Genomic DNA, 12,888 nt, shown 5'->3' with positions numbered 1-12,888 from the left:
TTCTTTTCAAAGAATCTTTAATAATCTGGAGAAAATTACCAATTGCATAAAAAACTTCTAAAAACACAAACATTCTGCAACCAATACTGTATGCAGAGCAATAAAGAGGGCTTCAGTCAGAAGAAGTACAAGGTTGGGTTGTGGAGGGTGAGGAGTTCACACATCGGGGATATTAGCCTCAGGCCAAGCTGAAATAAGACAGGAGAGAGGGCAAGGAGCTCACACATTGGGAAAATGACCAGGCAGAGGCCAAGCCTAGACGAGACAGGAGTGAGGGCGAGGAGCTCACATATCGGGGATAATGAACAGACCGAGGCCAAGCTAAAGACAAGACAGGAGTGAGGGTGAGAAGCTCACATATTGGAGATAACGCTGAGGTCAGTCTGAGATAAGACAGGACTGAGGGGAACAAGCTAACACATTGGGGATAATGGCCACGCTAAGACGAGACAGGGTTGAGGGTTAGGAGCTTAAACATCAGGGATAATGACCAGGCTGAGACGAGACAGGACTGAGGATGAGGAGCTCACACATCGGGGATAATGACCAGGCTGAGGCCAAGCCGAGACAGAGCTCACGGTGAGGAGCTCACACATAAGGGATAATTCCCAGTCCAAGGCCAAGCTGAGATGAGACAGGGCTGAGAGTGAGGAGCTCACACATCATGGATGATTCCCAGTCCAAGGCCAGGTTGTGAAGGGTGAGGAGCTTACACATCAGGGATAAAATTTGAGGTCAGGTTGAGATGTGATAGGACTAAGGGAGAGGAGCTCAGACATCGAAGAAAAGTCAAAAGGACAGGTTCTGAGAAGAACTTCACTCATCACTGGTAACAACATCCCAGGCCGTAAAGAAAGAGGGCTGAGGCCATGACAGCAATGACTGACTGGATAAAATGACCCTTAATCTGGGGCAGGCTCTACCCTCCGCGCCTTGACTGCGCCGATAGGAGCTTCCTCTTCACAGACTGCAGTGGCCAATCTGAAGATCTACAGAAAACACTCATTGTACATACAACCAATATCAGATATGTTCACAGCCCAAAAACTGAAGAGTAAAAAAAAAAGCAAAAAGCTGGACACATACAACTATACAGCAGCCAGCACAACTCATCCCATCCAACTGTCCGGGAATAGATTTACAAAAGAACGGTACGGATCCTCTATGTACAACAGTCAGCAGCCGTTCACCGCGACCGACAGAAAAGTCTTTATATCGATGTTCCTGATGCACAGCGAGCCAAGCCCCCGACGTCTCCAGGTCTCGTCATTAGCACAACAGGAAGAGGACAACACATGGGAGAGGGGCAGTGCACATTGGGAGGATGACACAGAGAAGGGAGGAGAGCATGGGCTCCATATCATCCCGGGCTCATGCTGGACGGAAAACCTCAGTAGCTGCACATCATCGACGGCCTGAAAAAAGAGAAAAGGGTGAGTGAGCAGGGCACCGGCCGGCCATCGCTACAGTCCACATCATCTCCAATGGCCTCCAGTGGCATACACTGTAGATGGATGGACCAGGAGACGCATCTTAGGGCATCATATATAAACATAGAACTGCACGGAAATGAAATGTGACCTCATACCTCCAATCAGATCGGCAGCCGTCCCCTACAACAATGTTCCCCAACTCAAGGCCCACCAACAGTGCGTGTTTTCAGCATTTCCCTAGTATTGTATAGGTGATTGGAATCATCACTTGATGATTCCAATGCGAAGGAAATCCTGAAAACGCGCACTGTTGGTGGGCCGTGAGGACTGGAGCGGAGGAACACGGCCGTACAAGACAGCAGTATACACCGGTGAAAACAACCATCATGGCTGTTGACAATCTCCAGCCCACCGATGGTAGCAAAATGACAATTAGGACAAGGGAAGCATCGGCACCAGACAGTGCGTCTTACCAATCACCTCCGACGTGGCCGGCTTCATCATCTTCCATTTCCTCTTCAAGATCCATATCTAGCTCAGAGCCCACGTCAGCCCGTTTATAGGTGTAGCCACTGAAACACAAAAAGGTGGGACCTGAGGTCAGAGGCACTAAGGGCAGTCATGTGTGTGCAGAGGACCGGAGAGCTGACACGTGTCTATAGACCAACACCAGATCCATCCAGGTATAAAGACGTGTACAGTGGACTGAAAGGGTGTCACGTGTAAAGAAGCAACGAGGGAGCGAGAGGTGCACAGGGGTCTAAGTGGAAAGGAGCGTGGGGAGGGGGGGCTCACAAGGAAAGGAGGTCAGAAAGCAGCACCATGGGGGTAAATGTGGAAGTAGCATCACGCGGGCACACTCGGTAAGGAGCAGCTTTGGGGGGGGGAAGGGGGCACAAGGAAAGGAGCAATGCAGGTGCACACGAGAAAAGTAGCATGGCTGGGGCGCACAGTTGTGCCCATTACCTAATGGAGCGACATGTGAAGAACACAATTCTTTTCAGCTTCTTATTGTAGAAAAAATAGTTGAAGGACCACAGATTTCCATCTTCTCCAAAGGGATCGGAGTCCAGGTCGGGGTTGTAGCTGTTAGGAAAGACACAACATGCAGAAAAGAATAGATGGTTGGCACTCACATATTCAAGGATCATGTATGGATCGGGAGGGATGCTCCGTAATAATGGGACCCCCAGCACTTGGGTGCTCTGAGGCAAGGACATCCTTACTTGGAGATCGGCGGGAGCTGGTCAGAGATGGACAACCTTTCCGTCCACCCTTGGATGGTTGCGTTTGACTGTAGCTCTATCATCACTAGTAGTGATGGGTGGACCCAGACTGTAAGAGTCCAGATCCGCACGGTTTCAAACTTACCAGAGGCCGGCTCTAGTGAAATAAAAAAAATAAAGAAAACAAGAATGAAGCAAGCCCTTCAACTTACCAAGGCTTGCCGTGGCAGTAACTGCTCCCCCGACCTCGAATTCTTCTTCTGAGGCCGCGTATTAAGCTCATGCATATGCCCATCGGCAGTCCTGGTGTATGTGATTGGTTGCAGTCAGAAGAGCCCCCAGCCAGCGTGACAGCGTCTGAATGTAACCAGAGACCCGATGCAACAAGCCTGGCTCTTCCCGATTGCCCTGGTGCGGTGACAATCGGGGTAGTGAGGGGTTAATAACAGCCCATAGCTGCCACTAAGCCCTAGATTAGTAATGGAATGAGTCTGAGACCCCCCTCTTTACTAATCAGTAAGTGAAAGTAAAAACACAAAAAATCCTTTATTTGGAATAAGACACAAAAAAACGCCCTTTCACCTTTATTAAACCCCAAAACACCCCTGCAGGTCTGACGTAATCCACACGAGGTCCCACGACGAATCAGCTCTGCTACATCTGAAATTGCAGAGCGCGATCCTGGACTATGACCGAACGCTGTAACTGCAGCAGGGACTGAGCCGCGATCAGCGGTGACGTCACTCAGGTTAGTTGCGGTCACAGCAGAAAGCTTCTCCACCTGTGATCGCAGGCTCTGTCGTCTCATAGCCTGTGTGCGGCTGTAGACCCAATAAGACCCGTCTTCTCACCGGTCCATACAATGTGGCGCCTCTTCTCTTTAGGCCGGTCTGGGCGTTCTTCGGGAACCTTTCCTACAAGTCTTTTTCCCAGCGATGGTTCATTACGAAGGTTTCTCGCACAGTTTGGCTTCACGTGTCTTCTGAATGATCCAGGACTCACAGATCACTGCAGATCTTCTGTGATCTCCCTGGAGCCGATCAGTGGACGCTTCTTTACCATTCTTGTTATTCTGTGATCTGTGCAGATCGTCAGATTTATTTTCCTACCACAGGTTTTGGGTATATGTTATATATACAGCGCTCAGTATAAATCAGTACATCACTCCTGTATATGTTATATATGCACAGCGCTCACTATAAATGAGTACACCCCCTCCCGTATATGTTATATATGCACAGCGCTCACTATAAATGAGTACACCCCCTCCCGTATATGTTATATATGCACAGCGCTCACTATAAATGAGTACACCCCTCCTCTATAGGTTATATATATACAGCACTCAGTATAAAGGAGTACACCCCTCCTGTATATGTTATATATACAGCGCTCAGTATAAATGAGTACACCCCTCCTGTATAGGTTATATATACAGCACTCAGTATAAAGGGGTACACCCCTCCTGTATGTTATATATACAACGCTCAGTATAAATATGTTATTTATACAGCACTCAGTATAAAGGAGTACACCCTTCCTGTATATGTTATATATACAGCACTCCGTATAAATGAGTACACTTCTCCTGTATGTGTTGTATATATCGTGCACCCCAAGCAGCTCGTACATCCTCCATAAGGACACCAGCACCACCAGGTCTCACTGGAGGCATGATGCAGTTTTCTTTGTCTTCCTGAACCCTGTGGGGCCATTTCTCTTTGTCTCCCCAATTTGCGTTTCTTCTTCTTTACATAACTTGCTGGTGATCTTCGTCCTTCTCACCTGCGGCCGCTCCCGTTGCGGTGTCATTCCCGTGCTCCCCGGACGTCTCTGCGAGATGCTGTAGCTCCATCTTTCTTACATTTTCTATCCCTTTTGCTAATGGCTCTGACTGATAAAGGTAAATGCTACAAGATCACAGCTTCACTTATGTAAAGTGATTTTCCCCTCTGGTCTTGTGACATTTCTCTTCCATGTGGTGCCATCACTGAGCTCATAAAATTGGCAGCAGTTTTCTGTTATGGCCTTTCATCGTCCCCTGTCTGCTGGACACCAATGTAATGAAACATCAGAAATAATGGGGTGCACTTTTTTTTTTTTTTTTTTGCAACAAGATCTTGAATGAATTGGTTAGGAAAAATGCTTTTTGGGTGCAAAAATAACAATTCTGGTTTGCAATCAAAGGCCGACATTTGTGGGAGGATTTTAGAGTCTGGAATCCATAGAAAATGTGGATGCTGAAAGGAAACTAAAAAGGTTTTCTAACATCTGTTGGGGTGTACTGATTTCTGCCGGGCACTGTATACGTGTTCATTACATGGGGTGTACTCATTTATACATGTAGACAGATAGATATGTATATGATTTGTCGGCTCCGGCGTGTAAGGCGCTCCCGGTCTGACTCTGAGGAGCTGGTCCTCTTACTTCCCTCGGCCAGGCTCTAGTTTATCATTGGACAATCGGGGGCAGCTCCTCGTCAGAACCTGACTATGTGTGAGAGTCCAGACCAATGTCCAAGGAGTAGAAAGCCACGGCATACACCATCTAATATTCCAAGGGGCTTTATTTCATGGTAAAGTGCAGATAAAAATAGCGAGGAGAGGGCTGGGTGCAGGCCCCCTAAAGACGGACGACGGCCGTTTCGCACCTCTTAGTGCTTCGACAGGTCCAATACAGTGGATTGGACCCGTTGAAGCACTATGATGTGCGAAACAGCCGTCGTCCGTCTTTAGGGGGGCCTGCACTCAGCTCTCTCCCCGCTATTATTATCTGCACTTCACCATGAAATAAAGCACCTTGGAATATTGGATGGTGTATGCCGTGGCTTTCTACTCCTTGGACATTGGTCTGGATTTTCTTTTCCTATGCCCCGTGCACCCATCACTCTTTCCATGAGGAGGACTTAAGCTGACATGTTTATCTGGTTAGAAGGTAGAGCACGGTTTGTTGCAGAAACCTCTTCTGTTTGATATGTGTGAGAGTCCCATGTGAGGGGACAGGTGCCACCCGCTCAGACAGCAGCCACGTGAGAGGGACGGGGCTGAATCACCGCCCGATGCAGTCCCGAGCCGCCTGTGCACTGTGAAGGGTTTCGGCTGCAGTCTGTAGCCGCCCGCGCAGGACTGTGCAGGGTTTGGATTCCTGCGCTCGTCCCTTTTATCAGTACAGACTTGTATTCTCGGTGCTGAAAGACTCTGACCTCCCAGGACAAGAGCACCCAAGGGCCGAGGATCCCATAACAGCCAGAGATTAGGTCACCCACAAACCACCATTGCTGCACAGCGCCCCCTACCTGTAGATGTCGCACTCCGAAAGGCAGATCTCCTCGTCCACTGCGTCCCACAAATCCGGCTTCAGGGGAGAGAAATCCTCACCCAGAGCGGACACCAGACTGCTATTCACAGCGTTCACCACCTGAGGACGACAGACCGGGAGCGTCGGTGAGACAGGCTGAGGAGAGGTGAAGGGGCGGCTCTGACACCCCCTCCCCCCCAAGAGGACGACACCCAACCTTCTTACCCAGTTCAAACTCGGCTCCCGGCTAAACTCGTGGCTCCGTGCGGCACTGAAGTCATAGTCTGGGCGAAAAGACTCATTCAGCGTTGCGATGAGGTAGAACAGGGTCTTCCTGCTGCACTTGTCACTCAGCGGACCCTCCTCATCTCCTCCAACACTCTTCCCCAGCCTGGAAGGAAGGTCAGAGTCGGTCAGAGGGGGGGCCCAAGGTCAGAGTCGGTCAGAGGGGGGGGGGGCAAGGTCAGAGTCGGTCAGAAGGGGGGGGGGGGTTAGGTCAGAGTCGGTCAGAGGGGGGGGGGGCAAGGTCAGAGTCGGTCAGAGGGGCCAGGGCGAAAACTGTCATGGACCCGGGGACTTCTGCGGCATGTGGAGGTGCAAGCTGTATGATGACCACCCAGGAACTGCAGATACTGAACAGATGTCATCAAATCGCCCCCAGTACACGCACCTGCTGGGGCTGAGGCCGCCCGTCTGCGGAGGAGACAGAGCTTCCAGCACGTGCGGCTGCCCCTCCTGACAAAACTGCTTGAACATGTGCTTGTCGTCTCCAGCCATCTTACAGGAATAGCTCTCAATCCTGCAAGACAGAAATAAGAGGTCACCAGAGCGCAGGTCAGTCAGGCGAACAGCCCCTCCTGCCTCTACGGGTCAACGGCGGCTCCTCCCGCTGCCTGCCTCTACGGGTCAACGGCGGCTCCTCCCGCTGCCTGCCTCTACGGGTCAACGGCGGCTCCTCCCGCTGCCTGCCTCTACGGGTCAACGGCGGCTCCTCCCGCTGCCTGCCTCTACGGGTCAACGGCGGCTCCTCCCGCTGCCTGCCTCTACGGGTCAACGGCGGCTCCTCCCGCTGCCTGCCTCTACGGGTCAACGGCGGCTCCTCCCGCTGCCTGCCTCTACGGGTGGCTCACCTGCCAATGATGTGCGAGTCTCCGGTCTCCACGCACAGTTGGGAGTTCACGGCTTCAAAGTGAGAATTCTCCAGAAGCTTCATCCCTGCGAGAGGCGAAACCTACAGAGGACGGAACCACGAAGATGGGAGGGGGGGACAATAATAATATATAGAGGAGACCACTGATATATGGAGGGGGGACACAATAATAATATACTGTGGGTACAGAAAGTATTCAGACCCCTTTAAATTTTTCACTGTTTCATTGCAGCCATTTGGTAAATTCTCATTAATGCACATTCTGCCCCATCCCTCATCTGGACAGAAAAAAAAAAAAAAAAAAAAAAAAAAAAAAAAAAAAAAAAAGTAGAAATTTTTGAACTTTTTTTTTTTTTAAACAAGAAAAGCTGAAATATCACCTGGTCATAAGTATTCAGCCCCTTTGCTCAGTATATCACATGGTGATAAGTATTCAGCCCCTTTGCTCAGACACTCATATGTAAGTCCCATGCTGTCCATTTCCTTGGGATTCCCCTTGAGAAGGTTCTCCGCCTTCATTGGAGTCCAGCTGTGTGTAATTACACTGATAGGACGTGATTTGGAAAGGCGCACACCTGTCTATATAAGACCTCACAGCTCACACTGCATGTCACACCAAATGAGGATCATGAGGTCAAAGGAACTGTCCAAGGAGCTCAGAGACAGAATTGTGGCACGGTACAGATCTGGCCAAGGTTACAAAAGAATTTCTGCAGTACTCAAGGTTCCTAAGAGCACAGAGGCCTCCATAATCCTTAAATGGCAGAAGTTTGGGACCAGCAGAACTCTTCCTAGACCCGGCCGTCCACCCAAACTGAGCAATCGTGGGAGAAGAGCCTTGGTGACAGGTAAAGAAGAACCCCAAGATCACTGCGGCTGAGCTCCAGAGATGCAGGCGCAACATTAGGGAGATGGGAGAAAGTTGCACAAAGTCACCTATCACTGCAGCCTCCACCAGAAGGGCCTTTATGGCAGAGTGGCCTGACAGAAGCCTCTCCTCAGTGCAAGACATATGAAAGCCGGCATAGAGTTTCCAAAAATACACATGAAGGACCCCAGACTATGAGAAATAAGATTCTCTGCTCTGATGAGACGAAGATAGAACTTTCTGGTGATAATGCTAAGCGGTATGTGTGGAGAAAACCAGGCACTGATCATCACCTGCCCAATACAATTCCCACAGTGAGACATAGTGGAGGCAGCATCATGCTATGGGGGCAGGGACAGGACGAGTGGTTGCAATTGAAGGAAAGATGAATGCGGCCAAGTACAGAGATATCCTGAAAGAAAACCTCTTCCACAGGGCTCTGGACCTCAGACTTGGCCAAAGGTTCAACAAGACAATGACCCTAAGCACACAGCTAAAATAACAAAGGAGATGCTTCAGAACAACTCTGTGACCATTCTTGACTGGCCCAGGCAGAGCCCTGACCTAAACCCAACTGAGCATCTCTGGAGAGACCTGAAAATGGCGTCCACCAACATTCACCATCCAACCTGACGGCACTGGAGAGGATCTGCAAGAAGAATGGCCAAGGATCCCCAAATCCAGGATCCCAAGAAGACTCATGGCTGCACTGGCTCAAAAGGGAGGGAGCCTCTACTCAACACTGAGCAAAGGGGCTGAATACTTATGACCATGGGATATACTGCGCAAAGGGGCTGAATACTTATGACCATGGGATATACTGAGCAAAGGGGCTGAATACTTATGATCATGGGATATACTGAGCAAAGGGGCTGAATACTTATGACCATGGGATATACTGAGCAAAGGGGCTGAATACTTATGACCATGGGATATACTGAGCAAAGGGGCTGAATACTTATGACCATGGGATATTTCAGTTTTTCTTGTTTAATAAATCTGCAAAAATTTCTACATCTGTTTTTCTTTCTGGGAAGATGGGGGGGGGGGGGGGGCAGAGAGTACATTAATGAGAATTTACCAAGTGGCTGCAATGAAACAAAGTGAAAAATGTAAAAGAGGTGTGAATACTTTCCGTACCCACTGTACAGAGGAGACCACTAATGTATGGAGGGGGGGGACCTGTATGTTGGGATCTTCTTGTTCTTCCGCTCTTGATCTTAGTTTCTCGGGTGGAATCTATGGGATATCGAGGCGACACCGAAACTCCGAGCACAAAGTACTGAGGCCCCCGAACACCACATCACTGCACCGACACGGGGTCCGGAACCGAACCTGGAGAAAACGAAAAGAGCTTAAATACTCTGTGCTGCTGAGAACCCGCTCCCCTCACACTGAGGCTCCGGAGCTGTAATCCTCTGTGCTGCTGAGAGCCCACTCCCCTCACACTCAGGCTCCGGAGCTGTAATCCTCTGTGCTGCTGAGAGCCCGCTTCCCTCACACTGAGGCTCCGGAGCTGTAATCCTCTGTGCTGCAGAGAACCCGCTCCCCTCACACTGAGGCTCCAGAGCTGTAATCCTCTGTGCTGCAGAGAACCCGCTCCCCTCACACTGAGGCTCCAGAGCTGTAATCCTCTGTGCTGCAGAGAACCCGCTCCCCTCACACTGAGGCTCCGGAGCTGTAATCCTCTGTGCTGCAGAGAACCCGCTCCCCTCACACTGAGGCTCCGGAGCTGTAATCCTCTGTGCTGCTGAGAACCCGCTCCCCTCACACTGAGGCTCCAGAGCTGTAATCCTCTGTGCTGCAGAGAACCCGCTCCCCTCACACTGAGGCTCCGGAGCTGTAATCCTCTGTGCTGCAGAGAACCCGCTCCCCTCACACTGAGGCTCCAGAGCTGTAATCCTCTGTGCTGCAGAGAACCCGCTCCCCTCACACTGAGGCTCCGGAGCTGTAATCCTCTGTGCTGCTGAGAGCCCGCTCCCCTCACACTGAGGCTCCAGAGCTGTAATCCTCTGTGCTGCTGAGAGCCCGCTCCCCTCACACTCAGGCTCCGGAGCTGTAATCCTCTGTGCTGCTGAGAACCCGCTCTCCTCACACTGAGGCTCCGGAGCTGTAATCCTCTGTGCTGCTGAGAGCCCGCTCCCCTCACACTGAGGCTCCGGAGCTGTAATCCTCTGTGCTGCTGAGAGCCCGCTCCCCTCACACTCAGGCTCCGGAGCTGTAATCCTCTGTGCTGCTGAGAACCCGCTCTCCTCACACTGAGGCTCCGGAGCTGTAATCCTCTGTGCTGCTGAGAACCCGCTCTCCTCACACTGAGGCTCCGGAGCTGTAATCCTCTGTGCTGCTGAGAGCCCGCTCCCCTCACACTCAGGCTCCGGAGCTGTAATCCTCTGTGCTGCTGAGAGCTCGCTCCCCTCACACTCAGGCTCCGGAGCTGTAATCCTCTGTGCTGCTGAGAGCTCGCTCCCCTCACACTCAGGCTCCGGAGCTGTAATCCTCTGTGCTGCTGAGAGCTCGCTCCCCTCACACTGAGGCTCCGGAGCTGTAATCCTCTGTGCTGCTGAGGCTCCGGAGCTGTAATCCTCTGTGCTGCCCCCGGTCAGACCCGCGATTATCACGATTATTTACCTGTCTCCTTCCTGGTTTCCGCGATAACAGATCAGCGTGACGTCACTTCCGTCATTCCCGTTATAAACAGATCAGACATAACGAACGTGCTCTGCGTCATGACGTCACCGCAGAAAACTTGTTGATTGGTCAATTATTGTCCTGAGGGCGGAGAAAACGGGTTCTCTCGGCTCCTCCTCGCTGTGGGGTCTCCCGGCGGCTCCTCCCCGCTGTGGGGGTCTCCCGGCGGCTCCTCCTCGCTGTGGGGGTCTCCCGGCGGCTCCTCCTCGCTGTGGGGTCTCCCGGCGGCTCCTCCCCGCTGTGGGGGTCTCCCGGCGGCTCCTCCCCGCTGTGGGGGTCTCCCGGCGGCTCCTCCTCGCTGTGGGGGTCTCCCGGCGGCTCCTCCTCGCTGTGGGGGTCTCCCGGCGGCTCTTCCTCGCTGTGGGGGTCTCCCCGCGGCTCTTCCTCGCTGTGGGGGTCTCCCGGCGGCTCTTCCTCGCTGTGGGGGTCTCCCCGCGGCTCTTCCTCGCTGTGGGGGTCTCCCCGCGGCTTCTCCTCGCTGTGGGGGTCTCCCCGCGGCTCCTCCTCGCTGTGGGGGTCTCCCCGCGGCTCCTCCTCGCTGTGGGGGTCTCCCGGCGGCTCCTCCTCGCTGTGGGGGTCTCCCCGCGGCTCCTCCTCGCTGTGGGGGTCTCCCGGTGGCTCCTCCTCGCTGTGGGGGTCTCCCCGCGGCTCCTCCTCGCTGTGGGGGTCTCCCCTCGGCTCCTCCTCGCTGTGGGGTCTCCCGGCGGCTCCTCCTCGCTGTGGGGGTCTCTCGGCTCCTCCCCGCTGTGGGGTCTCCCGGCGGCTCCTCCTCGCTGTGGGGTCTCTCGGCTCCTCCTCGCTGTGGGGTCTCCCGGCGGCTCCTCCTCGCTGTGGGGTCTCCCGGCGGCTCCTCCTCGCTGTGGGGGTCTCCCCGCGGCTCCTCCTCGCTGTGGGGGTCTCCCCGCGGCTCCTCCTCGCTGTGGGGGTCTCCCGGCGGCTCCTCCTCGCTGTGGGGGTCTCCCGGCGGCTCCTCCTCGCTGTGGGGGTCTCCCGGCGGCTCCTCCTCGCTGTGGGGGTCTCCCCGCGGCTCCTCCTCGCTGTGGGGGTCTCCCGGCGGCTCCTCCTCGCTGTGGGGGTCTCCCGGCGGCTCTTCCTCGCTGTGGGGGTCTCCCCGCGGCTTCTCCTCGCTGTGGGGGTCTCCCCGCGGCTTCTCCTCGCTGTGGGGGTCTCCCCGCGGCTTCTCCTCGCTGTGGGGGTCTCCCCGCGGCTCCTCCTCGCTGTGGGGGTCTCCCCGCGGCTCCTCCTCGCTGTGGGGGTCTCCCGGCGGCTCCTCCTCGCTGTGGGGGTCTCCCCGCGGCTCCTCCTCGCTGTGGGGGTCTCCCCTCGGCTCCTCGCTGTGGGGGTCTCCCCGTGGCTCCTCGCTGTGGGGTCTCCCGGCGGCTCCTCCTCGCTGTGGGGGGTCTCTCGGCTCCTCCTCGCTGTGGGGGGTCTCTCGGCTCCTCCTCGCTGTGGGGGTCTCCCCTTGGCTCCTCCTCGCTGTGGGGGTCTCCTGGCGGCTTCTCGCTGTGGGGGTCTCCTGGCGGCTCCTCCTCGCTGTGGGGGGTCTCTCGGCTCCTCCTCGCTGTGGGGGGTCTCTCGGCTCCTCCTCGCTGTGGGGGTCTCCCCTTGGCTCCTCCTCGCTGTGGGGGTCTCCTGGCGGCTTCTCGCTGTGGGGTCTCCTGGCGGCTTCTCCTCGCTATAGGGTCTTCTGGCGTCCCCTTGCTGTAGGGCCTCCTGGCAGCTCCTCCCTGTATTGTTTCTCGGCGGCTCTTTGGTCTAAGGGATAAGGGATCCCGGCGGGTCCTCCATGTAGGGGCTCATGGGCCTCCCCAGCCTGAGAATACCAGTCCCCAGCTGTCTGCTTTATCTTGGCTGGGTATCGTAATTGGGGAGGAACTCACGGGTTCCATTTAACCCATTAACGACCAAGAACGTACTGGTATTGATCAGCAGACGTGTGGCTAACAGGCCACCCACACCTGTTAACCCTTTAGATCGCACTGACAGCGTGATTTAAGGAGTCGCATCGGGATCACGCCGTGTTCCACCGCCATCAGTGGCCCTGTGATGCTATCTAGGGGTGTCAATGTGTTGTCATGGTAGCAGAGTTCAGATGATGACCCTTATCGCTACCCGACAGAGCGCCGCCACTCACAGGAATGCTGCATTTCTCCTGATCAGAGCGATGCTGCACTGATCAGGAGAAATGCACAGGTGATCGGACACTGCAGTGATAAAATAGAGCGA

General features: G+C 54.0%; 1 protein-coding gene across 2 annotated transcripts; it reads right to left on the bottom strand.

The window, feature by feature from the left end:
- MAF1 (MAF1 negative regulator of RNA polymerase III) lies at window positions 1-10,706 on the bottom strand. Of its 2 annotated transcripts, none has more exons than XM_075352802.1 (9): window positions 10,603-10,706; window positions 9,157-9,309; window positions 7,087-7,187; window positions 6,627-6,755; window positions 6,182-6,347; window positions 5,955-6,076; window positions 2,400-2,519; window positions 1,907-2,005; window positions 1-1,415 (listed from the first exon to the last, which is right to left on the bottom strand). In XM_075352802.1, exons 3-9 carry the CDS (start codon window positions 7,167-7,169, stop codon window positions 1,391-1,393), a joined length of 744 nt encoding a protein of 247 aa, XP_075208917.1. In that variant the 5' UTR covers window positions 7,170-7,187; window positions 9,157-9,309; window positions 10,603-10,706; the 3' UTR covers window positions 1-1,390. The 2 variants fall into 2 exon arrangements, with proteins under 2 accessions (XP_075208917.1, XP_075208918.1); XM_075352803.1 differs by having other exon boundaries at window positions 1,914-2,005.
- Window positions 10,707-12,888: the final 2,182 nt, after the last annotated feature.

The sequence above is a fragment of the Anomaloglossus baeobatrachus genome, chromosome 6 (assembly GCF_048569485.1).
Source record: "Anomaloglossus baeobatrachus isolate aAnoBae1 chromosome 6, aAnoBae1.hap1, whole genome shotgun sequence".
Classification (NCBI taxonomy): Eukaryota; Metazoa; Chordata; class Amphibia; order Anura; family Aromobatidae; genus Anomaloglossus; species Anomaloglossus baeobatrachus.
The sequence above is the reverse complement of the archived record's forward strand: the minus strand, read 5'-3'. Positions and strand labels throughout refer to the sequence as shown.